This window comes from Hippocampus comes, unplaced genomic scaffold, assembly GCF_001891065.2.
Source record: "Hippocampus comes isolate QL1 unplaced genomic scaffold, H_comes_QL1_v1.1 scaffold56, whole genome shotgun sequence".
In the NCBI taxonomy this organism is placed as follows: Eukaryota; Metazoa; Chordata; class Actinopteri; order Syngnathiformes; family Syngnathidae; genus Hippocampus; species Hippocampus comes.
The window spans coordinates 440,273-464,321 of record NW_017842056.1 but is presented as its reverse complement, the minus strand read 5'-3'; the positions used below and the strand labels follow the sequence as shown (position 1 = coordinate 464,321).

The 24,049-nt window shown below is 47.8% G+C and overlaps 1 protein-coding gene across 3 annotated transcripts in view; it reads left to right on the top strand.

Moving 5' to 3' along the window:
* Window positions 1-22,080, top strand: part of LOC109510494 (copine-5-like) — a 56,841-nt gene extending 34,761 nt beyond the window's left edge. For all 3 annotated transcript variants that reach the window (XM_019860842.1, XM_019860841.1, XM_019860840.1), the window contains 13 exons: window positions 949-1,052; window positions 1,194-1,298; window positions 2,619-2,660; window positions 2,768-2,843; window positions 4,100-4,153; window positions 4,383-4,444; window positions 9,793-9,839; window positions 10,284-10,465; window positions 12,542-12,669; window positions 16,123-16,225; window positions 20,190-20,247; window positions 21,221-21,294; window positions 21,414-22,080. In XM_019860842.1, coding sequence (XP_019716401.1) covers window positions 949-1,052; window positions 1,194-1,298; window positions 2,619-2,660; window positions 2,768-2,843; window positions 4,100-4,153; window positions 4,383-4,444; window positions 9,793-9,839; window positions 10,284-10,465; window positions 12,542-12,669; window positions 16,123-16,225; window positions 20,190-20,247; window positions 21,221-21,294; window positions 21,414-21,611 — 1,233 coding nt within the window. In that variant the 3' untranslated portion in view covers window positions 21,612-22,080. The remainder of the gene's footprint in view (window positions 1-948; window positions 1,053-1,193; window positions 1,299-2,618; window positions 2,661-2,767; window positions 2,844-4,099; window positions 4,154-4,382; window positions 4,445-9,792; window positions 9,840-10,283; window positions 10,466-12,541; window positions 12,670-16,122; window positions 16,226-20,189; window positions 20,248-21,220; window positions 21,295-21,413) is intronic.
* The last annotated feature ends 1,969 nt before the right edge of the window (window positions 22,081-24,049 follow it).

Below are 24,049 nucleotides of genomic sequence, written 5' to 3'. Positions count from 1 at the left end.
CAGCTCGTCTCCTGCTCCTGCATCACATCATAATAACGCTAATAACAATAACTGTAATAATAGTACATGATGATCATCATCATCATCATCATCATGTGGTGAGGTGGGTAGCACACACGTGCAGTTTGCCGGAATCGTTGCGAAGGACTTAAGATAGCAACTGTGACGGGTTAGGTGAGAAGCCACTCAATTCACTTCAAAGTTTTGAAAGACTTCAAAGTCTTCGTCCATGGGAGTTATCTTCACTGTCCAGACTGATACGCTTTGAAGATTTGGAATAGGTTTTGGCACCACGTTATTTCTAATCCACACAAGGCAGAACAGAGACCACCGAGACAGGGACAGGGAAGCTCTTCGTTGTTATGGTGCCGAGACACCCCCCAACCTCCCGCCGGCAGCCACAGGGACAGGCAAACATGCAAAGACAGAAGTTCTGGTCAGGGCGGGAGGCTGAATGACGATGGAGGAAATTTCGAGGTGGTTGTGGAAGTGTTGGAAGAGTCTTGCTTGGATGAGGATCCAAACAATCTGGCGAGAAGTGAGCAGAACCTTCATTGGCGGGACTGCGACTGGCTGTCTGGCAATGACAGGCGGCCACAAATGAGCATTTTCTCTCTGCCTGTTTACATTTCTATTATGACCGCAATACAACCACCCCCCCCCCCCCCCCTTAAAAAAAAAAACCCGGCATTTATACAAGACAATAACGACAACGCATTGTGAATAGGCCTCCTGTCTGCACAAATCAACAATGGACTGGCATTCACATTCGCACTTGCGAATCTACAACTCGCTAGCATGCTAGCGGGTTTCGGATGCGGAGACAACTTGCGCACTCCACAATCTCGAATTCCGAACCTCTCAACTGGCAGACGTGCTGACCACGAGTCCGCCGGGTCTGCTGTCCTCCCACCTTGTCCTTTTTTTGTTTTTTTTCTCCTTCTCCAGGACTACACCACCATGCAGTTTTGCGCCAACAAATTGGACAAGAAGGACTTCTTCGGCAAGTCGGACCCTTTCATGGTCTTCTACAGGAGCAATGAGGATGGCACGGAATGGTTTTTTTTTTTTTTTTTTTCTCTTTTCTTGCCTTTTAGCGGCGGTCTCACAAAGCCGAGTCGGCGGCGGCGGGGCAGACTGGAAAAAGGTTTGGCGCTGCGCCTGAAACCCTCTTTTCCGTCCTTCACTTTCAGCTTCACCATCTGCCACAAGACGGAAGTGGTGAAGAGCACGCTGAACCCCGTGTGGCAGCCCTTCTCCATCCCCGTGCGAGCGCTCTGCAACGGAGACTACGACAGGTGGGGTACCGCGCCACCGCGCCATCGCCGACGTGGCGTCGATGGCGAATGAGCCACATGAACACGTGTGAAGCTGTCATTTTAATTCGCGTCCCTTTTAGTCGCGTTCATACCCAGTCGTGGCATTTGCACACGCTCTAATTATTATCCGCGCATGAGGAAGTACTTTGTGCGCACGGACTACTTTAAAATAGCATCCCACTTGAATTTTTATTTTTAAAACAAGTGCAAGGCTCACAGGCAAAGCGAGATTTGCTTCTGTTTACCGGACGTGTTTTCAGACCACGTGCGCTGTGCCGCCGGAAATGTCGCTGCTCGGTGGCGTTGCTTAGCAACGGAGGAGGAACCCGCGATGTACACTTAATTTCGGGCAAAAGACATCGGGGAGCTCGGAAACAGAAATGACACGTGACACTTGGTGACGTTTGTCACATTCCGTTCTGGTCAACCATAATGAAGGTCTGTACGTTTTTTTTTTTTAAATTTCTAAAGCGCATTTCGTCTCGTTTGTGTTCACCAAGAAAATGGTCATGCACACTTGAATGAGCGTTGCCGGCACGTGACCAGCATTTTCATCGCGTCTCATCTCGTCATCAAGCTTCCTTGACGAAGATATTTGTTGATGTTGTGCTTCTGACCGATGATGTGAAGAAGCGCTCAAAGTTTGGCCCCTAATCGCATGGCGGGTGTCTCTGAAGATGGGGTTTTCTTTTTGTTGCTCTTTTCACTGTCCATATCTGTGCTCACCTGTGAGTCAATTGGTTCAGACAGATGGAGGAGGAGGTGGAGGGTGGGCAGCCCCGGACGACACCTTTGAGGATTTGGACTCGCTGTCATTTCCGACCTTGACTGGCCCCTTTTCCCACTCGAATGTGTTTCAGGTTTATGAAAGAAATACAAATGTTGATCAAATGTTTGTTTCATCGCAGTCCGAAGGACATGTTGATGTCTGCAGCGTTGTCTTCAACTTAACCCGCCGCACTTGAAAACACTCGCTTTGAATCGAACGAGTTTCGCCGGTCGCAGAAGAGCCGCGGCGATTCTCTCTTGTCACTTGAACCTTTGGGCTCGATGGGGCCCCAACTCCAAATCGTGTTGGCATCGGCCGCATCCTGTGCTTTGAAAATGGTTTCATATCCGTTTTCTTCTTGTTTCAGGAACAGCAAACATAGAGTGGAGCAGATTTGTCTTTTCTTTTTTTTTTTTTTTATTCTCATGAATCACAATTTGGCAGCTTGTTTTGCTTCGTTCAGTCTTACTCATGCTCACCTTGACAATAACAAATGTCTTTGTCCTCTTGTTTTTCTTTTCATTTTACAGGACAATCAAAGTGGAAGTGTATGACTGGGACAGAGATGGAAGGTCAGACGCACGCACGCGCGCACACACAAACACACACACACACACACTCCTGCATGGGTGCATCGTGTAACGAGTGGCATTTTTCTGTTGGTGTCATTGTCTCCCAGCCACGACTTCATTGGCGAATTCACCAGCAGCTACAAAGAATTATGTCGGGGTCCGAGCCAGCTGAACGTCTATGAGGTGACTGCAAATTCACAAAGTTTACACACGAGGCCGGTGCTTGGGAAACATTTGTGCTCATGGGGCCACGTTGGGATTTCGGAAAACGGACAGATCAAGTCAGTTCATTCCGTAGATGACGTTTAAAAAAAAAAAAAAAAATTGAAATATTGAAAATGAGTGGAAATGCTCTGAATCTGTTTTTTCATCGCCATTATTTATACTTTGAAAAGCATGCATGTATATTTATCAATTTCTTTTTTTCTTTTTCCCCCCCAAAAAGTCTTCCAAAAAATGGTGAGAGATAACTTCCAAGAAGCATTTTCCATGGAAAAAAACAGCAGTTGGAAGGAAGACAAAACACCCCAGCCCAAAATTAAAGATTATAATTAGTGTTATTTTAATATTTGGGCGCAAAAATCCTTCAATTAGATTGTCTACTGCGCCGTGACTCAGTGAGCTACTGCAATATCAGTCGTTTGCCGCAGACGATAAAAAATATGTGCTTTTGATTATTGGAATATTGTCACTCTACATGTGTCGCGACACCGTTTGTGTACAAATATCCATTCTTGAAAGGGTTCCAGCACCGCGACTGTTGTCACGCAAGTGTTAGCCGCTTCACAAGCGTGTGCGATTGTCATACCAATAGAAAATTTCAAAGTGATCGTTTTGCCAACGCAAAGTTTGAGAGCAACTCTTTTTGACAACAAAGGCGTGCGATTGTTCGAGCGCACGTGGCTTGAGCGCGACTCGCGTCGCCGGCACGTCGCTCTCGACACGGAACGCGCGGACAACGCGAGTGTCGGTGTTGTCACCTGATTTGGGACGGTCAAAGTAGTTGCCCGTGAGTGAAAGCTGGATCCCACTTGAGCTGGGAAGCCCCTCGCGGCGCCCGCCGGCCTTTGATTTAATTTTGCTCCAGGAGCAGATAAAGTCCTTTGTCAAGGAATGATTTCTCCACGGCAGGAGCAGCTAGCTTGCCTTGCTTATCGGTGCGATGGCGCATCATTTACAAACGCCTCGCAATGTAATTCACGGCAGAAGCGCACCCCTGCGAGCCTCTGAATAATGTCGCTGTGGCTGCGCCGCGTGATCGATGCCATCTCATTCGCACGCCGCTATTGGATTGCGTGTACGCTCCATTACCCTTTCGGGCATGGTACAGGAGGGCAAAGATGTGTTCATTGTTTATCGCCCAGGGAGGGATGAAAAGAATCGTTCCCGTGATCATGATCCTACTTTATCCCCCCACCCCCACCCCATCTCCACCCAAGGTGGTGAACGCCAAGAAGAAGCTCAAGAAAAAGCGATACGTCAACTCTGGGACGGTGAGTACATTGGACGCCAAGCTCGGCGCTGCTTTTACTCCGCTCACTCGCGATGTCGCAGTTTTCCGATGCAAACAGTCGGAGGCGCGTTATAATCAATGAGACGCGCGGCATTTTGTGTGCTCACAGGTGTGACTGGCTCATGCGTTCATGTTAGATGAGCAGTTTGCACTCCCGTTCATGAGCAAACATTTAAGATTTGTTGTTGTTTTTTTTTTTTTTTCATCAGGTGTCCTTGATGTCATTCAGCGCGGAGTCAGAGCACACATTCTTGGATTACATTAAAGGAGGGTGAGTTACCGCCCCTGCCCCCCCCCTCTAAAAAAAAAAAAAAACAAACTCTGTAAAAGGCACGGTGACACAATCACATTCGTCCAATCCGGTTGAGACGCAGTCGCCACATATGCAGTCGACCCAGCGGGCTCACAGACGTGCCGACGTGGCGGCCATCTTGAGAAGATTAGCTTAGCATGACCGTAGGCGCTCAGCTCAAAAGGAGCGCGACAGAGCTAACTATTCGTTGTTGTTGACGACTAGACTTGCACGTGGACAAACCTGCTCGTATTGGTCCAGTATACAGCTATTGTTGTTTTGGGTTTTTTTTTTTTTTTTTGGTTTTGTTGTTGTTGTTTTTTTTTTTTTTTTTGGGTTGTTTGTTTTTTGTGAAGCGCTAATCTATCACATCCAATCGTAACAGAGGAGAAAACTAATATCGCCGCAAGGTAAATTTTGAATAACTTGAAAACCTTTTGATCTCCAACATTTTTTCAACAATCATTTCATACTGTACTGGGCATTTTTAGGGCAGGAAAAAAAAAAAAAAGTGCCTCGATTCACGTAACCCCCCTCGCCACACACACAATTCATCTGTGAAATCAAGGTTCCATTGTATTCTAAAGTATGTCCCCTTTAAACTCAGGTCCGATGTCAGTGCCGATGATAAATGATAAAAGAAAAAAAATTAAAAAAAAACGTCCCAATAATTAAGGCCGGGCAACTGGTTGAACGTGTTTTCCTTGCCCTGCTTTTACTTGTCTTCTGTCTGGCTGTACACGGTGGGAACCGCTGTCCCAGATCTGTCCTCTTTCTCTCTCCCTCTCACGCACTTTCTCTCACACTCACACAGTGTTGGCCATATGGTAAGTTGTTCTCGTTTGAAAGTAAAAGAGTCATATCAAATAATCGTAAAATAGTACTACAGCAACCCCTCGTTTTTTGCGCCAAAGTGGTTTGTCGATGAGAGAAGTCATGCAACGATGTAGCCTGCACGCCGGGAATAAATAACCATGTCAAAAAATGGATTGTTTTTTCCATGAGATCAATCAAATGCACTCAAACGGAGGAATCCCTCATCGTGTGCTTCCCCATGACAGAAAAGAGGCAAGTACCGCCCCCCCACGGAGAAGTAAAGAGCAGACCTTCACGTTTATCCGCGGCCAGCTGAAGCGGAGGTCTCGCTTCATTCAACCCTCGGCACGTTGCGTAATTACGTCTCTTATTTCCCGCGCAACACGAACCAATTAGGGAACGCGTGCAACCTTGAATAACGGCCGCCGTCTCCGAGGGCTTCGCGCCGTACCCCCGTCGTGAAATGAAACCTTTCACCCTGCGAGCTAAAAGTCTCTTCAACGCTCGTTCAAAACAAAAAGAGCTTCTTCGCCCCCGGTGGGGCTGGCAAACAGGCAGCGGCCATAAGTGGGCCAATGGAGAGGACGTCCATGCTGAGCCCTTTGGATTTTTTATTTTTTTTTCACTTAAGACACAATAGGCAGCAGTCTGTCAACATACGATTGACATCGGTGCCGATACTGTACATTTGCACTCGCAGCCTGGAGGACGTTCTGTCTTCAGAGACTCCCGACGTATTGTGTTTGTCTTAGCGGAAAGCGGGAAGTGATGACGGCATCCGTGCCGGAGACACGAGCCGGTGCCAGGATCGTATTTTCAAATGGGAAGAAACGCGCGAGCAACGTGGCAACACGGCAGCGTGCGGCTTGATGGTGGCTTCCAAAAAAAAAAAAAAAAAAGGAACGGGCAGCCAAGAGAGGTCATGACATCAAAAAGCTCGCCGGAAGAAATGACCGTCCACTGTCACACACCAAAGCGAAAGGAACATCCTGCGCCTGCTGGAGAGGGCGCAAAGGCCAAAATGCTGAGAAAGGCAAGACAGCATATGCCTGCTATGAGCAAATGGAAGATAAAGTCATGCAATTAACTGCAACTGTGAATCCAGCCCAGAAAGAAGACGATCCCAAAACACAAACATTACCTTTTGAAATAGTAGCCACTTAGAGAGAGAGAGAGAGAGAGAGAGAGAGAATCGAACGGCAGCTTTGCAACTCAAAGATAAGAGAGACAATAATTGCAAAATCATCCGTCACTATAAAAATCCACAACAGGGGTGTCCAAACGATGGCCCGGGGGCCCATTTGACATTTGACATGGGCGGCAAGGTTCGTTAAAAAAGCTGAAGGTGGGCAGAGCGAGAAGGGAAGTTGTCATTACTGCTCAAGAATTTGTTTATGGACTGCAGAAGTTTTCGCTATCTTCGAAGCTACAAATAAACCATTTTTGACTAAAAGAGTCATTTATCTTCAAAACACTGTCGCGAATAAAGATACAGTTGAATCTCTTTTCGTCTACAAAGACAAATAAGCTGCGTAGACGTCACCGTTTACCTCACCGAAATTGTTGGTTGTTGTTTTTTTTTAATTGTGACGAAATTGACAATATGGGGAGTGGTTTGTGGAGCCTTGAAAAGTGATTCGCGAACCATATTTGTGCGACTCAAAGTATCCAGTGATCCCTCACTTATCGCCGTTAATGGTGACCGGGACCTGGCCGCGATCAGTGAAAAACCGCGAAGGAGCGTTTGCAAAGATGCTCAACCAATCAGTTCACGGGATAAATCCACTCGTGCTGTCATTGATCGACGTCGCGCCGGGAACCAATCGTGCGCCTTGAATGAGTGCCCGTTGCCTTTCCAATACAAGCAGATGTAAAACCTTTGAGTCATTTTTTTTTTCTGAATGCAGCACACGATGTACTGAAGCCTCGATAAATGAAGCGCGATATAGCGAGGGATCGTCGCATTAGAAAGTGCGGACAGTGACGTGCACGGGCGCCATATTGTTTCCAGCTTGGCACCGCTCAAGACTTCTCGCTCGACAGCTTTGGCTCGCTGAGAATGGCCATCAAAGATGCGATAGGAAGCCGCCCGCTGTTCGTTGCAGGGAGAAGCAATTTGATCCGTGGACTTTTGATCCGGTGGCAGGCCATGGCGACGGCGATGGCGATGGCACGTTGATTTGTCTGCGGTGCAAAGCATCAGTCAAGGGAAGATTCTCCGTGACTTTTACAGACGACTGGCTTGGGAGGCAGGGATAAAAATAGTCATCCCCAGCCCGGCTATTAGTTGTTTGCACGAGGAGGCAAAAGCCAGACAATCCTGCAGCATCAGTCAAACATCCTTCGGCATTGATTTTCCCATCGTGGAATCATTTGTGGGCTCAGCATCTCAGCTAATCCCCGACGCACCTCAGAAGGCAAATTAGGAAAGCCGGGAGCAAAAGCCGACGCAGAATGTGTGCGTGTGTGTGTGCGTGCGTGCGTGTGTGTGTGCGCCTACGGCCTGATCCTTCGTTGGCCGTCCTTTTTGCTTTGCGCCATCTTAACAGGAAGTGGCACTCATTCCAATGAGCCGCATGTTTGTGTTCAGCCAGGTGGCCCACGTCGAAGGTCCTCCCACTTTAGCAGCGCAGCCGCTAACGCGTTACTGTCATAAAGTAGTCCCTCGTTTTTCGCAGTTCATGGGGACCAGAAAGGCCCCCCCGACAGGTGAAAACCACCAGCTAGGAATTTTCACGTAAGTGTGTGCGGGTACGAGCATGTTTAAAATCTGTCAAGAGTATTTCTACCTGACGTATTTGAGACGAAGATCACAACGGTCCACGTATTCACTTCGATCTTGAATTCTAAAACCTTCGACATGAACTAACATTCATCAAGATTGCCTTTCGAGAGAGGCGGAGGAAGAAGCTTGGGTTGGTGGCGTCGAAGGCGGCTCTCGCTTGACTGCTGCAGGCCTTTCGCTTCACCGGGACGGCGTCGCTGAGGTTTTTAAAACATCGTAAAAAACATGGCGATGGGTAGCGCCATCACCATTTAAATTAGATTTTTTTTTTTTTTTTTCGATCTCACATTCAGCATTTCGTGCGTTTGAATGAATTTCCCAGCAGCGTTCACAAGCAATTTCTGCGTAAATGCCGCTTTTCTAGCCCGGATATGAAATCCAACAGAAAGGTATTCCGACAGGTCTCCTTGAATCCAGACTCCTCATTCACACCCCATCCCCTGAAGTGCCACCGTGCCGAAGGTCTGGATAATCAAGTGGCACCTGAAGTCTAATTGGCCCAAAAACGTTCAAGGCAGATGTTCAAGGGAGGCCACGTTAATGGTCTCTGTTGGCCTAGAAATGTCACGAAGGGGATCATGCTCAGGTACTGAGGAGCATATATCAACGGGTGGAAAGCGGCTTATTTAAGAGAACAGCCGTGCGCCGGCACTAGCTTGGGGGATAAAAAAAAAAAACGGGGGGGGGGTGGAGCCGAGATGGTTCGTGCCTCTCTGACATCTCCCTGGAGGTTCGCCGGGCACTCGGGGCAGACGCTTGGATGCTGCTGAAAATGTGCTTCGCTTCCAAGTCCCCAAAGCCGCAGCCCTTGAACTGAAAGCATACATCGGGGCTGTCCAAAGTTTTTTGGTTTGAGGGCCGCCTGCAGAAAAATGCAAGGATGAATTTCGTCAACTTTTTGAAACACGCCAAAGCGATGATAGATCGTTTGTATCGTCGAGCTCATTTCATCGGGTTTCTGTTGGCGGTGTAAAGGCAAACAGTTGAGGACTTTTTCCAAGTTGTTGGGGTGGCCGACAGCCCTCTCTCTCACAAAATAGATCCGGCTCTGCACTGAACAGCAGCTGAATTTCCACATTCGGTACTACAACAAGAAAAAAAACAGAAGTAAGGTGGCCATTTTTCAGTTACTCGAGTCTCATTCACTCACAAAGTGGCTCTAACTTGGGAAGATTTTTATTCACTCCAGTGTTTTGAAGATCAACGCTGTTGTTCTTTTCATGGTTTATTTGCATCTTTGAATTTTGCGAAAACTTCAACGGTTCTCACTCTGCTCACCTTCACCTTTTTTTTTGACTTACCTTGCGGCCATTTTTACTATTTTGTACTTTTTTTTTTTGTCACGTCGCAGGCCGATGAAAAAATGGATGATGGGCCACAAATGGCCCCCGGGCCGTAGTTTGGACACCAGGTGGAATAAAAGGTTTGCTTTTTGGAGGGGGTTGAGGGGGGGGGGGTTGAATTTTGTCAAGTTAAATACAGGCTGATGTTGATGAAGGGATGAGTGGATTGATTCCTGTCAGACTCGCCGACATGCGAACGGATCGCTCCACTGGGCTTGGATGGCTCGGCAGGCTGATGGACACGAGTATCAAAGTGTCCGAACTGGAAGCATGAAGGCTGTTTCTTGTTCTTAGATGGACAGATCCCAATTTAAAAAAAAAAAAAAAAAAGTTCTTTCCTTTCTGAGAGAAAGCAAGCGCCTCTTTCTGTTCGCATGTTTCAGGACGCAGATTCACTTCACAGTGGCCATCGACTTCACGGCATCCAACGGTAAGTGTTGCCTTTCCTCGCTTGTGCGCCGTACCGGATGCCAAAGATATCAGGATTTGATTATTTTTCACCGAGACTGACTGTACAACATCCTGGATGATGTGATTTTGTTTTTTTTTGGATTTTTTTTTTTTTTTTGGAACACGGTAACTGTTCATGTGTCTCCTATGAAATGAAATGTCTAAAACGGCTTCTCGACATCAACTACGTTGTGTATTTCGATATCGTCCGTGGAGATGCATACATACCGATGGGGAAATATTCTGAGAGGTGTTTTGTAATCAGCAGCTGTCATATTAGCGGAGTGTAATAAGTGGCAAAGGCATCACGGCCGCTCGGTTCCGCTCCACGCATGCCCAAGTCGCCGTCGGTGGGAATCCCGCTTTTTTTTTTTTTTTTTGCTTCTGAGGTCTGGCACGGATGACTCCTCTCTGGCGTTGACAGGCAATCCGTCTCAGTCGACTTCGCTCCACTACATGAACCCGTACCAGATGAACGCCTACGCCATGGCCTTGAAGGCGGTGGGCGAGATCATCCAGGACTACGACAGCGATAAGATGTTCCCCGCTTTGGGATTTGGTGCCAAGCTGCCCCCTGATGGGAGGGTCTCCCATGAGTTCCCCTTGGTGAGTCATTTGAGGCTTTCATTCAGTCTTACTCGTGAAAGTTCAACTTTCCTAAGGTTTCAAAACAAATCCTTCCATTAGGATCACTTCTATTTGGAATCATTCATTCCGGAGTCCAAAATGTCACCATCGTAAAAAAACCTTATTAGCTTCACGGACAATGCTATTTTTATTTTATTTTTTTTAACTTTGTGTATTTGACTTGGGCAAATCAGTATATGCTAGCCAGCCAGTTGGCAGCTTGCTTTGTAGCGGCTAGCTTAAGAGGCTACGTCTTGACTCACTGCCCCACGACGGTCATACAAGATCCAAATCATAGTCCTGATTTTCACAAAAAAACTCACCCGCCAGTCCTATCAAGCTAACAATGAAACGAAAGCAGGATAAAAACAGTCCAGCCGAACCTGGTGACGACGTACCTGGAGGGACAGGACGAATCTCTCCAATTATAGCGGTAATTCGTTGTCACCACTTCCAATAAAATGGCCGCTAACTACGACGTATAATACAGGAGGAGCATTCATAGAGCTAAAAACATGAACGTCTAAAACAGTTGAAACATCAATTGCAAATTTGGTAAGACAGAAAGAAAACATTCAGTCAGCAAACGAAAAGTGCCTTCTCCCAGTTCAGGATGCGCCGCAGCCCAAAGTCGTTGACGATCGTCTTTCAATTTGTTGGCCTCTATAATTCTGCCGTTATTTTGTTGCCATGATGGATGATTGTCGAAAATCGTCGACTTTGCCAATCCGTAGTCTGGGCTCAGCTATGTTCTTTCAAAAGTGAGGGACAAGTTCAAGCCTTCGCAGGCAGCGAGATTTGTGTGTTTTCACACATCTGATCGATCAGCAACATCGTAGGGGAATCCCGCGCTGTCCATTTTGTTCGTACGCAAGGTCGCGGCGGCGGTTCGCTTCCCGCGGTTCGTCCTCGTCAAGGCCTTTTTCACTATTTTGTGGGGAAAATCTGGTCGTTATAATGAAGTTTACGTTCTACAGGTATGCGTTGTCACCAAAATCGGCAAATCAAAAAAGGGAATGATGGGAAATCGGGACTTTAAAATGTGAACGTTATCGGGATGGTGGAAACGAGGTTTCACTGTAACACGATCACACATGAACGCGACATTTTCACCTGGCATGGCAATGATATCGTCTGTTTCTGGAAAAAAGTGCCCCAAAACTCAAAGCGTTCACCCTTTGATGCAGCCTGCAATGCGGTGTAGCGAGTGTAGCGAGTACGCTCCTCAGCAAACAGGCACAGGCGCGCGAGAATGGCCGCCTTTTCCACACACGCGCCGCATCATTCCGAAGAAACGTGTCATGTATCTTTTCGAGTGCAAATGAGTTTCTGTCAAGCCGACTGCCTTATGAAATCAATTTGTCTCGTCTCTCAGCCGGCTGCTGATTGTCGACGCTAATGAGAGGCCGGTCGACGTCGGCGTCGCTCTGTCTTGTCATTCAAATCAACAAATTAAGATTCACGGCGGCGTATCATTGGAGCCTTGCGCTACTTCCTGAGAGGCTTGTGGGGAAAAAAAAAAAATTGGAAATCAACTTTCACTCCTGAAAGTGACATTTTATTCATAATTGGGTACGCTGACTCTCTCGATGGGCAAAAAATAAATAAAAATGCTGATGTCACAAATGATGAGGGTCAGACAGCAGAAGTTCGGGGTCTCAATCTGGCCTTCAGCCTTTCTGTGTGGACTTTGTATCTTTTTTTTCTCCGCACTTGCACGAGTGCTCTCTTCTCCCAAAAGTGGAACCGGTCTCTAGTCAATGTCAGGGGACCGACGTATGAACCAACCCGCTCGCTCGCTAGCCACTGGCAGAATGGGAAGAAAAAAAACGGGAGGATTCAAACAACTCGCTCGTCGTGGCGCTACTTGAAAATAGTTCAACACTCTTTTGGTCCTGCTCCAAACGATGCAAATTTTGGTGCGCTTCCAAGACCAAGGTACCATTTTATTGTTAACCCTTTCTTTGCTGCTGGCGCCCCAACTTTTCCGCTCACCTCTGATGCAACTCTGCTATTTAATTGTTCTCTTTTTTTCTTTTTTTTTTGCGGGACCAGAACGGCAACATCGAGAACCCATACTGCAACGGCATGGAGGGCATTCTGGACGCGTACCATCAAAGCCTTAAGACGGTGCAGCTGTACGGACCCACCAACTTTTCCCCCGTGGTCAATCACGTGGCAAGGTAGCGGCAAGGCGACATCTCGCATCGCCCTCGTGTGCTCTTCTTTCAAAGTCATCACGCAAATAAAATCCACATGGTGACATTCTGCAGCCCAAATCACCAAATTGAACGCGCCGACTCCCCATCCCCACGCGCTTGTAACATGAGGGAGTCATGTAACGCCATGAATGCAAAGTGGTTCATCGGACCCGCTTTGGAAAACGTTTACTTAGCGGGTGCACTACCTTTTGCTGCCAGAGGCGGTGCTGTGCATTGAGTTCGTTTGACGAGGCGGTAATTCGACATCCATCCATTTCCAACGCCGCTTCTTCTGAAGACTGCCGACATTGGGGCGGAACGCAGACGACACCCTGAAGTGGTCGCCAGTCAGTCGCAGGGCACAAATGGAGACAAAACGAGCATTCGCACCCACGCGCACATCGTCACGGAGCGGGAACCGATGCCGCGCTGCCCGCTCACGCGTCAGGCGAGTGGACCGCTGCACCAGCAGCCCTGGAAGCAATATTTTCACCCATATCATTCTTTATCTTTCAATCTCATTCCACATGTAACCAACAAATTGCACATTCTTCACCAATTTCAATCCATATTTGTCAGCATCAAACCATCAGATACCATTTAACAGCATTCCACATTATTTGGTATCATTCCTGATCATTCCACACTTCACAAAAAATAAAATAAAATAAAATCATTACACATCTTTCAATATCACTCAATATAATTCCAATGTTTCCATACTTTTTTGTATTCGGTGTGTCACCATTCTCGTGCAATTTCTCCAGAAAGGGCATTTTCTAAGTTGATCTTCTTTTACATTTGATTCGATATTTTCCCTGTACTGTATCTCGCCGATGGTGTCGCGGTCCACTCGCCGGACTTGTGTCCCACTCGGTGCCGGCGTGCATGTGGCTGCAAATGGGCAGGGGCCATTTGCAGCCCGGCGAGCAGTTCAGGAGGGTCGTGCATCTTTTGCCCAAAAGTCAGCTGGGACAGGCTCCAGCAACTCCCCGCGAGCCTCTTCAGGATGAGCGCTGCTAAAAATGGACGGATGGATTTTCCCTGTACTTTTCAAGTCTGAAAGTGCTGCATTTTACATGCGACATCACGGGAGGTTCACCGCACGCACGCATGCACACCCAGTAAATTGGCTTTTAATGCCACGGCGCAACCCGCGCGCTCGATTCGCCCCTTAACAAGCTTTGCAAATGAGGAAATGATCATCCGGTGCATTTACTGGCCATATCACAAATTTGTGATGATCGATGACTGACTTGTGCAATAAGCGCGCCTTATTGCAGTAAAATGGGGCAAGATTAGGCAGCGTTGGAGTCGAGAAATGCAGTTTAGCCGTATATAAAGGCATCAAATCTCTCTTGGCCGTGTGAAGGAAAGTGCAAAGTATGATGAGACCCTTCCCGTTATTGCCTGATGTGGTCGGTCGAGATAAATCATAATTCAGGGGGAAGGAAATGTTTTTTTTTTAAAGCATCTGCTCTATGGTCTCCATGGCAACAGATCACACGGTTAACATGTTACAAAGAAGCTTGATTGTATGTAATGCAAAAGCATCTCCCGAGGCAAGTCAGAGTGCACAATCGATTCTAAAACGCAGTTAGGATTTATAAATAATAAGTAGATGCGCTCTAAAAAGGACATTTCGTTTCGGGAAATGTGTCGCAAAACATTTTGAAGAAATAAATGTACTTTACGTTATGAAGCATTACTTATGAAATCCATTGCTGTTGGGGGTTTTTTCACTGATTATTGTACGAATGGCAAATTGTAATTTAATCAGCACCGGTGGAAGCATTTTGCCGTTTAAAAGAAAAAAACCCCACAAACAGTCTTGTCAGTTTTCACACGATACATTATCACTGATCTTAAATCGATGGTGGTTATTTTGAAAAATCCTGAACATGACCGCTCTTCTAACACTTGGATCAATGGATATTTGAAGGCAAACAGTGAAGCATTTTCATTCATTTCAATGGAAAAAGATGATTTGTGATTGTACCTCAAGGCAACACTATATTTGCGTGCATTTAAGACCTCCCATGTCCAAATTTGGTCACCGTCATATTTTGTCACCCAATCGATCCTATTGGTGAGTCCGTCATTATTGACCGATCTTAAGTGATGCCCTAATGACGACACAATAATGAATCAATAAATATGTTTGATATCCTGAAAAGCGATGGCTTTGGCGATAGAAGGATTCCGCTCGACGCCCGCGAAATGTATTTATGACCCCAAAAAAGCGAAGGGTGGAGAGTCTCTGTCGAGGAAATGCATTCGAGAGTTCACGGCAAAAAAAAAAAAAAAAAAAACCAAACAAAAATTTCCGGATACGAGCTGGTGCCAAGCCGCGCAAAGTCTGAAGCGCCCGGAACTGTGAGGCACAAGCGCTAACCACTTGTCCACCGTGCTTGACCGGGTCTGCCAATGTCACTTGATGGTTCTCGCTCTAGCTGCTGCCCACGAGCGTCCATTTAAACACCCGCCCCCCCCCACTCCCACCCCTTGGATCTCACGAGATTGTTTGTTTTGTCCGACTGTCCGTCCTGAAATGTTTCAGTGGAAATGAGAATGGAATACCGCAGCTCTTGCATAAACCGTTGAGTCCATTATTCATAAGACAGCCAGCGCGAGGGCATGAAAGTAGGCCACACTTAGTGTGCGCCATCTCCGCTGCCTTTGCTCAAAGTGTTTGGAAAGACCTCGGGGACGCCGAGCGCTACAGCATATTTCACTTATTTACATTCCGTATCAAGCTTGGATGGCACGCTTACAGCAATTGATGCGTGACGAGCAATCTTTTATTTTATTTTATTTTATTTTATTTTATTTTATTTTTATTTTTTTAAGTCCATGAAAAGTCCATGAACATACTGCAGACTTTTTTGGTCCACTTTCAAACCAAAACCTGATTGAACATGACCATTTGGCCATGATTGATTGCCATACAGGGCGGCGCGGTGGTCAACTGGTTAGCGCGTCTGCCTCACAGTGCTCGAGGTACAGAGTTTGATTCCGGCCTCCCCGTGCCTGCGTGGGTTTTCTCCGGGTACTCGGCTTTCCTCCCACATTCCCGAAAACATGCACTGCAGGTTAACGGGAGACTCCATGTGTGTGAGCGTGAGCGCGGACGGTTGTTCGTCGAGGTGTGCCTTGCGATTGGTCGGCAACCGTTTGGGGGTGTCCCTCGCCGATTTTCCCAAAGAGCGCCGGGAGAGGCTCCGGCGCACCCGCCACCCTCGTGAGGAAAACCGGATTCAAAAATGGATGGCTGGCATGCATGGCGGCACAGCGTGTTTGTGGTTAGCACGACCGCCTTTGTCCGGCGACCAGTCCGGGGGCGTAGCTCGCCTTCTCGCCCGCAAGCTGGATACAAAATGGACGGATGTCACGTTTCCGGTCTTCCACCGTTGTGACGACGGTTCTCTCCCTCAGGTACGCGGCAGCGGTGCAGGACGGCTCGCAATATTTCGTCTTGCTCATCATCACGGACGGCGTCATCTCGGACATGGCGCAAACCAAGGAGGCCATCGTCAACGTAAGTGCGGCCGCCGGGGCCTTCCGTGACTTTTCAGCGTTTCGACTGTCCGCTTGCAGCGCGTTGGAGACTCTGTGGCGAGTTTTCTCTACCGCGTGTTTCCTCCGCTGCTGATAGGAGGATGTTCCCTTTTTCGAGACCGCCGGGGAGCCCGAGGTGTCACTCAGACTTGAATAGACTCGCATCTGAAGGGAATTTGTTTCATCCGTCTAAGATGGAGCCCCAATTAGAGTGCCGGTGATTGTTGTAGGCGGTGTTGGTCCCAAGTTGCTCCCAATTATTCTCATTTGAAAGTCACGATACGGCGTCCGCCCCCAAAAAAAAAACCTCACCGCTCTTTGACTGGCCATGACTCACGATGTGGGTTTTAGTTGACATTTTGAGACTTCCGCTAGCACTTTCAAAGTTGCGTCCCACCTCTGAACTTTGATTCATCACGAGTGACGATGTGGGTTTTAGTTGACATTTTGAGACTTCCGGTAGCACTTTCAAAGTTACGTCTCACCTCTGAACTTTGACGAGTATTACTTGTACACACGCGGTGAGTGACGTTGGAATAATTAGTGGTGCCGCCACAATGATTGATGTCTCTTTCATCCGCTGATGCATTAAGACTGACTAACAAGCGAGGTGATGACAGCGCGTCCAATTACTCCGTTTGCTTCCCACTCCGTGGGGAGAAGAGCCGTGGCGCTCACTGAGTTCAAATTGCCTGTTGGGAAAAATACGTGCGCTCATCACACAGCTAAAAATGAATCCTTTGTGTGGGTAAGATGACACCTGCATTTTCTTCGCGATGGCTTAAAAGGGACATATTGGGCCCCGTTTTCGTAGACGGGCGCGCACGCCATCGACGTAAAAACCGGCGGCTTTTCATATTCGTGCCGAGCCAAGTCGAGTTGACCGCGTTTGGGAATTTGACGCCTCACCTGCGCTCAATTTAAAACGAATGAGAGGAGCTGCTTTGATTGCTTTGAAGTCGGCTGCGTTTACTCCCACAACGGCGGGGGGGGGGGATCACGGAGCATGCGGATGGCCTCCCGTAGACCCCCAGCAGACTGGGTTTAAAGGGAATTTGCGACTGTTAATCAAACCATTGGAACAGCCACACCTTCCTTTTAAGATCTTGTCTGCTGCTCTGCTCAACGTCTCTGAACGTCATGCTGCTACACCTGGAACTCGACTTTCCCGCTTCCTCTTTGTCTTACTCTGTGTGCACGCGCGCGCCTATGACAAGGTATATCTGATGCTAGTTGAGCGCTGAAATATTAAGTCCGATCTGACGAATATATTTGCATATCTACGAAGGCAGCCTGCGGGGTTTCACGCTATCTTAGATGTTTTTGCAAATTTAACAATGCAGATAAGATTTTTTATTTATTTATATATTTATTTTTGGAGTCTTAGGGCGTGTTTGCGATCAGGAATGAATCCGTGATAAATCACACATGAGGCTGTTAAATTGTAATGGCCATGAGAGAAAAATTGCATTCGATTTCAACACCAGTTATTCACTGATTTCTGGTTGTGTATAGAAAGAAGGGCCGGCCGGGGTGGCACGCGTAACCCAAAGTGCAGTCGGTACCTCTGTTTTTCCACGTCGGTTTTGCTCCGTGTTTTGTCTGTGAAGACGTTTTCCTCTTTCAAAGCGATCACTTTCAACTGTGACACGTGTGGGATTCATTGAAAACATTTTGTCCAGCGGGGGGGGGCGGGGCATCGTCACACAGGTGAAGTATCTTCACGAAGCCGCCCACACGTACAACATCTGCGGTCACGCAACTTTTTCTTTCTGTTACTCATCTCTGAGTGAGTTGTGTTTGGAAAATCAAATGCGGCCCTCGAGTGCAAACCTTCGCCCGCCGCGGCGTTCCGGCATACATCCCGCTGAAAAGCTTCGGCCGAGCATAAAATTGCCACGGGGTTGCATATTTCAGCTCCGCGCGCTTTCTAAGGATCCGAGGACACCGGATGTAAACGCCCCACCGAGGACACTCCGAACTGGGGCGAAGCGCTCAGAATGCAAAAGCAGGAGGTGGAGGAGAAAGAAGGATGCAGGAGATGGAGGCAGGATAATACCTTCGACTTTAACCACCCGTGGTTAACCGGCAGCCCCCCACAAGCACCCCCCCAACTGCGCCCCCCCCCCCAACCCCTCCTTCCCGCTTCAGGCCCTTCGGGGGAGGAACACTGACCTACTTTTAGCACTGTCAATGTCTTTCAACTACAAGCAGACATCAATCATTTACAACATGTAACCAGTCGGACGGAATTCGTGAACATCGTGTGCGCCGGAGCTCAAAGAGGAAAAAAAAACGGCATCAGCGTCATTTCAATCAATCATCAAACATTTTTATTGGATCGTCTTGCGGTTTAGTTTCATTTTCGGTTTGAATCGGTGTTCCCGCTTGACGTTTCGACGCTCCTTCATTTGCACTCCAGTTTCATCTCCAAACGGGACACCACACCATTCCTACTTACTTTTCCGCCTCAGTAGTGCGAGCGAGGGGGCCACACTCAGTTGTTCTTCGATCGTTGGAAGCAGATATTGACACACATCCACGTGTGACGTGATGCTGCGGAGCACTCCAGTCAGGAAGTGCAAACGTGGGCGGAGCTTAGGAGCCCTTTGACTGAAGCCCTTTTGCGCGTTTCAGAGGTCAGCTGACTCAAAGTGTTTGATAAATGGCACGTTTTCCATTATTTACCAGTGGACAATGTGTGATCGTCTTTCTAACAAATTGTATTGAGAATTCATGACTTATACTTAAAATGACCTGAGTGCAAAAATAAAAGTAACAAAGATGGTCGGATTTGATTCGTGTCGCAAATCGCTTTTCAATGACATATTCTATTTCGACGGTTTGAATATTTTTGTAACATATCCGCAGTACGTGTTGCAGACGGTTGCAATGCCGCTTTGGCCGCCGCGTGCGCACGTCTGATGTTGCTGACCGTGGTCCAAGGAAAGCGAGAGGGAGTTGGCGTGAACGCTCGGACGCGTGGAGAATTCGAGGGAACGTTGGTTTGAACTCACTCGCTATCCCGGCTGTCTTCGGGCAGCAGGCGGGTAACCAGTTATTGATTTTTTTTTTTTTTTTTTTTTTTTTTTAATCAAACATTTGCCGTTGAGTGTAAAAGCCTGCCGAGCTGCGTTTGCCGGAGGACTCTGGGCTCTCCGCCCCACTAATGACACACGGACAATGTTGGAACTTCAACGGGCCTCTTATTTGATGTTTGACAATCCACCTCATGGAAATATGCGCAGTTAATGGCGCTTATAAAGCCCCCACTTTAGGGCCCCTATCACTCAATAATATATATATATATATTCCCCCCCCAGGCCAAACGGCCGCTTCACACGTGCTGCGTTATAATTCGCTTTCACACGAAGCCATTTTTTTTTTTTTTTTTTTGCGTTTCTATTATTGTTTGTAACTTTTCCTTCTCTGGGAATCAGTCGACGGGCATGACGGGAGTCCACGACGGGATGCGTTGCAGTCGTCAAAGGGGTCCGAGTGACAAAGATCCCAAAATTGAAGACAGACCAGACATCGAACACTCCTCACCGTTGTCCTTTGCGCAGGACTACGAATGAACTCTGAGAGTGGGCAAGACTTTATGACTTTAGCCCCAGTCTAGGCAGGACACGCCCCGCTGTGATTGGCTGCTGAAAAGCTGCTTCGAACTCAAGTGGGATGCATAAGAACGCCCCACTGAAACAAACTGCATGTCTGCCGTGGCAAAATATCCGAGGCCGCTTTCCATCAGCTCAAACCACCGGCGCTACCCAATTCCAATAGGACGTTGCGGCACCGCTTTGACGGCAGTTGCCGATTGCGCTGGAAAATCGTGGTGGGACGAAAGGCTAAAAAAATTGACGTGATCGGGGAAACGCACGATTCGGTGCCCGCGACTCGGGTCCTTTACCCTCACGACTGACTGTTCTTGTCACTCACCACAGGCGGCCAAACTGCCCATGTCCATCATCATCGTTGGGGTCGGCCAAGCGGAATTTGACGGTAAGTCAATCGGCGAGGCTCCGCATCACCCAACGTGGGGGCTAATCGCCGAGTAACAATCGGAGTGATGACATCCTCATTAGAAAATAACGTGAGGGAGAATTTGTTGAAATGATGAACTCTCAACACAGCGGGATTTCTCGAGCGCTTGAAAACAACCGCGGCTGTCTACAAAATGCCGTACACGGAGCAAAAATGATTCAAACAAAAACAGACCATAAAACAATCAATTCAGAACAAAGACAGTCGAAAGCACAAAAACAGTACAACCAAAAATCAAGTCTCATGCTGAGTCAAAAGCCAAAGAATAAAAAGGATGAGTTTGAAGACGGGCAGGGAGGGGGCCCAACGTTCATTCCAAAGAGAAGGAACGGCGACCGAAAAGACTCCATCCTCTCTGAGCTGAGTTTTCGCAATCTCTAGTCGTGCCTGGTCCGCAGACTTTCGGCGCCGGGCAGGGAGCTCAGAGAGGTCAGGTGGGGCCAAGCCATTTCAAGATTGGAAAACAAATGAGAGGATCTTCAAAAGAACTCGGAAAAGGGAGCGAGCCAGTGAAGGGAATCAGAGTGATGCGCTCCGTCTTTGTAAGAGTACCAGTCAAGAGGCGAGCGGCGGCATTTTGGACCAACTGGAATGGAGGATCGGCTGACAGCAAAGTCAAGTGCGTGACAGTAATGTGCCAAAAGCATGAATTAATGTTTCCAAGTGCTCACCACAGAAAGGAGAGGCTCGACTTTTAGCCAGCTGCCCAAGACCAACGACGCTAATCTGCCTCTCCAATTGATCGCCCAAAACAGAAGCTCTCAGTTTGTTGCGGGGTAAATGAATTCAGAATTAAATGAACATGATCACCTTTGGAAAAGCCAAACACGGATATTGGATGTCGTGCATTCGTCCCTAATGATGTGACCATTAAGCGTAATGACCGACAGATGCTGATTTGCTGCTGCTGCTGCTTTTCTTGATTCCGCAGCCATGGTGGAGTTGGATGGAGACGACATCCGGATCTCCTCGCGTGGAAAATTGGCCGAGAGAGACATTGTGCAGGTGAAAAAAAAAAACACGTTCATCCCTTTATTCGAACTTGATGTATGTCGATGAACAATGAGGCCTTATTGGTCTTTTTTTTTTGTTCCCTTCCTCCCTCTTCTCCTCCGCCGCACCAGTTCGTCCCCTTCAGGGACTACATGGACCGCGCCGGCAACCACGTCCTGAGCATGGCCCGGCTGGCCAAGGACGTCCTGGCCGAGATCCCCGACCAGCTCATCTCTTACATGAAGAGCAGAGCCATCAAGCCCAACCCCGTGCCGCCGCCGCCGCCGCCGTATTCGCCCGGCGACCGCTCCCAAAGCGATGCCGTGTGAAGCCCCGCCCCTTTTTGCCTCCTTGGAAAGGCTCAAACGGCCTGCTCACGAGGAGAGGAGGGACTCCTCTCGGGTTCGGCTTGGGGTTTTGAGGAGCTCCTCACCGCCGGAGCTTTTGCTGTTTGCTGTCCAAGTGGAGGAGAGAACGATGTCGCGGGAAAGCGAGAAAACGGGCGCGAGGCAGGGCGGCAGTAGATTAGTACAAGGTGACACCTTGTATCCTGTTTGTGATACCTTTTGCAATCGATGTGTCTAGAGAAAAAAATATATATATATATATATATGGTATCTGTTTTATTGCATTTCTTCCTTTAGGGGTGGGCTTTTAGACAGTGGGGGTCCAAACAAAGTCATCTTTTCCCTGTTGGTTTCCAGCTTGTCTAATTGTAATAATGATCCAACTCACCCCAAATAGCCATTTCTATTTTGATAAGGACTCTATTATAAATCTATTTAGAAAAAAAAAAAAGCATGTGATGAAAAAAAAAAAATCCATCGATATATAAATATGTACATACTCGGCATTTTTGAGCGCAAGTTGTCGTGAGCGTTGGCCATATGCATCTTGTTCCACGTGTTTGTAAGATTTCTATCCAAACGTTGCACTACTGACGACGCGCGGCAAAAGCACAAACGGTTCTCGTGTGAACAAAAAGCTGGAAGAATGATTTCATCATTCAAAGGATGCAAATCTTTTCAAAAACAAATGCTCATGTTACTTTGCGGAGCTTTTGCTAAGCCACGCCCCCCTCCCCCTCCGGCACAGGCTGGCCATTCGCAGCCCGGCAGCGGACCCCAATCTGACCGTCCCTTATTTTCAGTCCCCCCTAAGCGATGTTGAAAGAGTGACGCCCTTCCGGCGATCGCATTGACCGGTTGAACCCAAACGCTCCAACCCATCATGTTGGTTGTTTCTCAAATTGTGAACAGAACGAGAAGCCGCCGCGGGGGGAAATGTTCCGTCCTCCAGGTCATGCTGGGCCACAAAAAAGAAAACACAGGAGGAATCGGACTCCTTGACTTGTCGTCGGCTTCCAACCGCGTGCTGACATCTCGTGCGTGGCCAAGGCGGCCGCTAACGAGCCAGGTGAAGGAACCACAACAAGAAAAACAGTGAGCACCTGTGGGGGCACCCCCGCCAGGAAAATAGGCAAATTCTATCGGAGAACCAATGAATCCACTGACTAATCAACTAAGAAATTGACAAAACAACCAACCGACCCGACTGACTCATCCCCAAATCGATCAATGGATCGGCCCGCAAATCAAGTCGGCAACCTACGAAACCGACGAATCAATCAACTGACCAATTAGCCAACAAAGTCATTGACCAACCTATCAGTCCATGAACCAGTCTACCAGCCCAACGCCCAAGCCGTGAACTAATTAGCCACCAATCAATCGACTGATCACTTCACCGACCAACAATTCATTGAACGGCCCACCGATGAATTCCTCAAGCTACCATCACAACAATCAGGTGACGAGTCAACTTCCCAACCAACTAAACTTATCAATTGACTATCATTAGCCAATTAAAGTGATGTACTTTTCAACTCACCAATCAATTGACTAACCAACCAATAAGTTTCAGATCCAACCGATCACTCGGCCAATCTAGCAAAACGAATCGAGTCACCTGCCAAACTTAGCAACTTGCTCATAAATCGACCGGTCAATTGACGAAGCCACCAAACTGAGCAACCGATCAGCTGACTCGTAAATGTCTGAAGCAAGAAGCCCCAAACGATTGGCGCACAACCTTGGCCACTAACGAGCCGTTTGTCACTCGACAGGTGGGACGATCATTCGACGACACCGAACACAACCCCTTTGGCCTGACTAAAAAAAAAAAAAAAAAAACTTTGGCCATTTGTCCACAACGTGGTTGAGCCGAGCGTCCTCTCAAGCCACTCGCGGGCCAAGTCCTTTGGCCAAATTGGCAGCAGGCCTTGTTTTCCACCCACGTTTTGTTGGAGCTCCAAAGGGCGCGTGGGGGTCCCGCTGCGGTTGGCCACTTTGGCTTCTCTTCGATCTCTCGCAGTCACTCGATCCGAAACGTGCCTACCAAGATGGAAACATATCCGAATTCATTCAGCGACATGAAAATTCTTGCTGAGGAGCAAATTGTTGAGCAATGACGGCATCACTCTCGCGCGCGCACCCGCGTATTTGTAAACTTTTGATACTTCCTGCTCATCACTTCTACGATGAACATCGAGAAGAGTTTGGCTGAGCCTTGTTGGATACTTCAAGTCAAGTCCTGTTTACAACGCCATTAGGGCTCTTGATAAAGTTCACGCACGTAGGGTTTGGGTTTTTTGTCGAAAAAATGATCAGCTCATTGACAGAAATGTGGCAGTGTTGTTGTTGGATCATTTTAGCCATTTTTTTTTTTTTTTTTTTTTTTTTGGGTTTTGGGGAAAAAAAAAACCCGG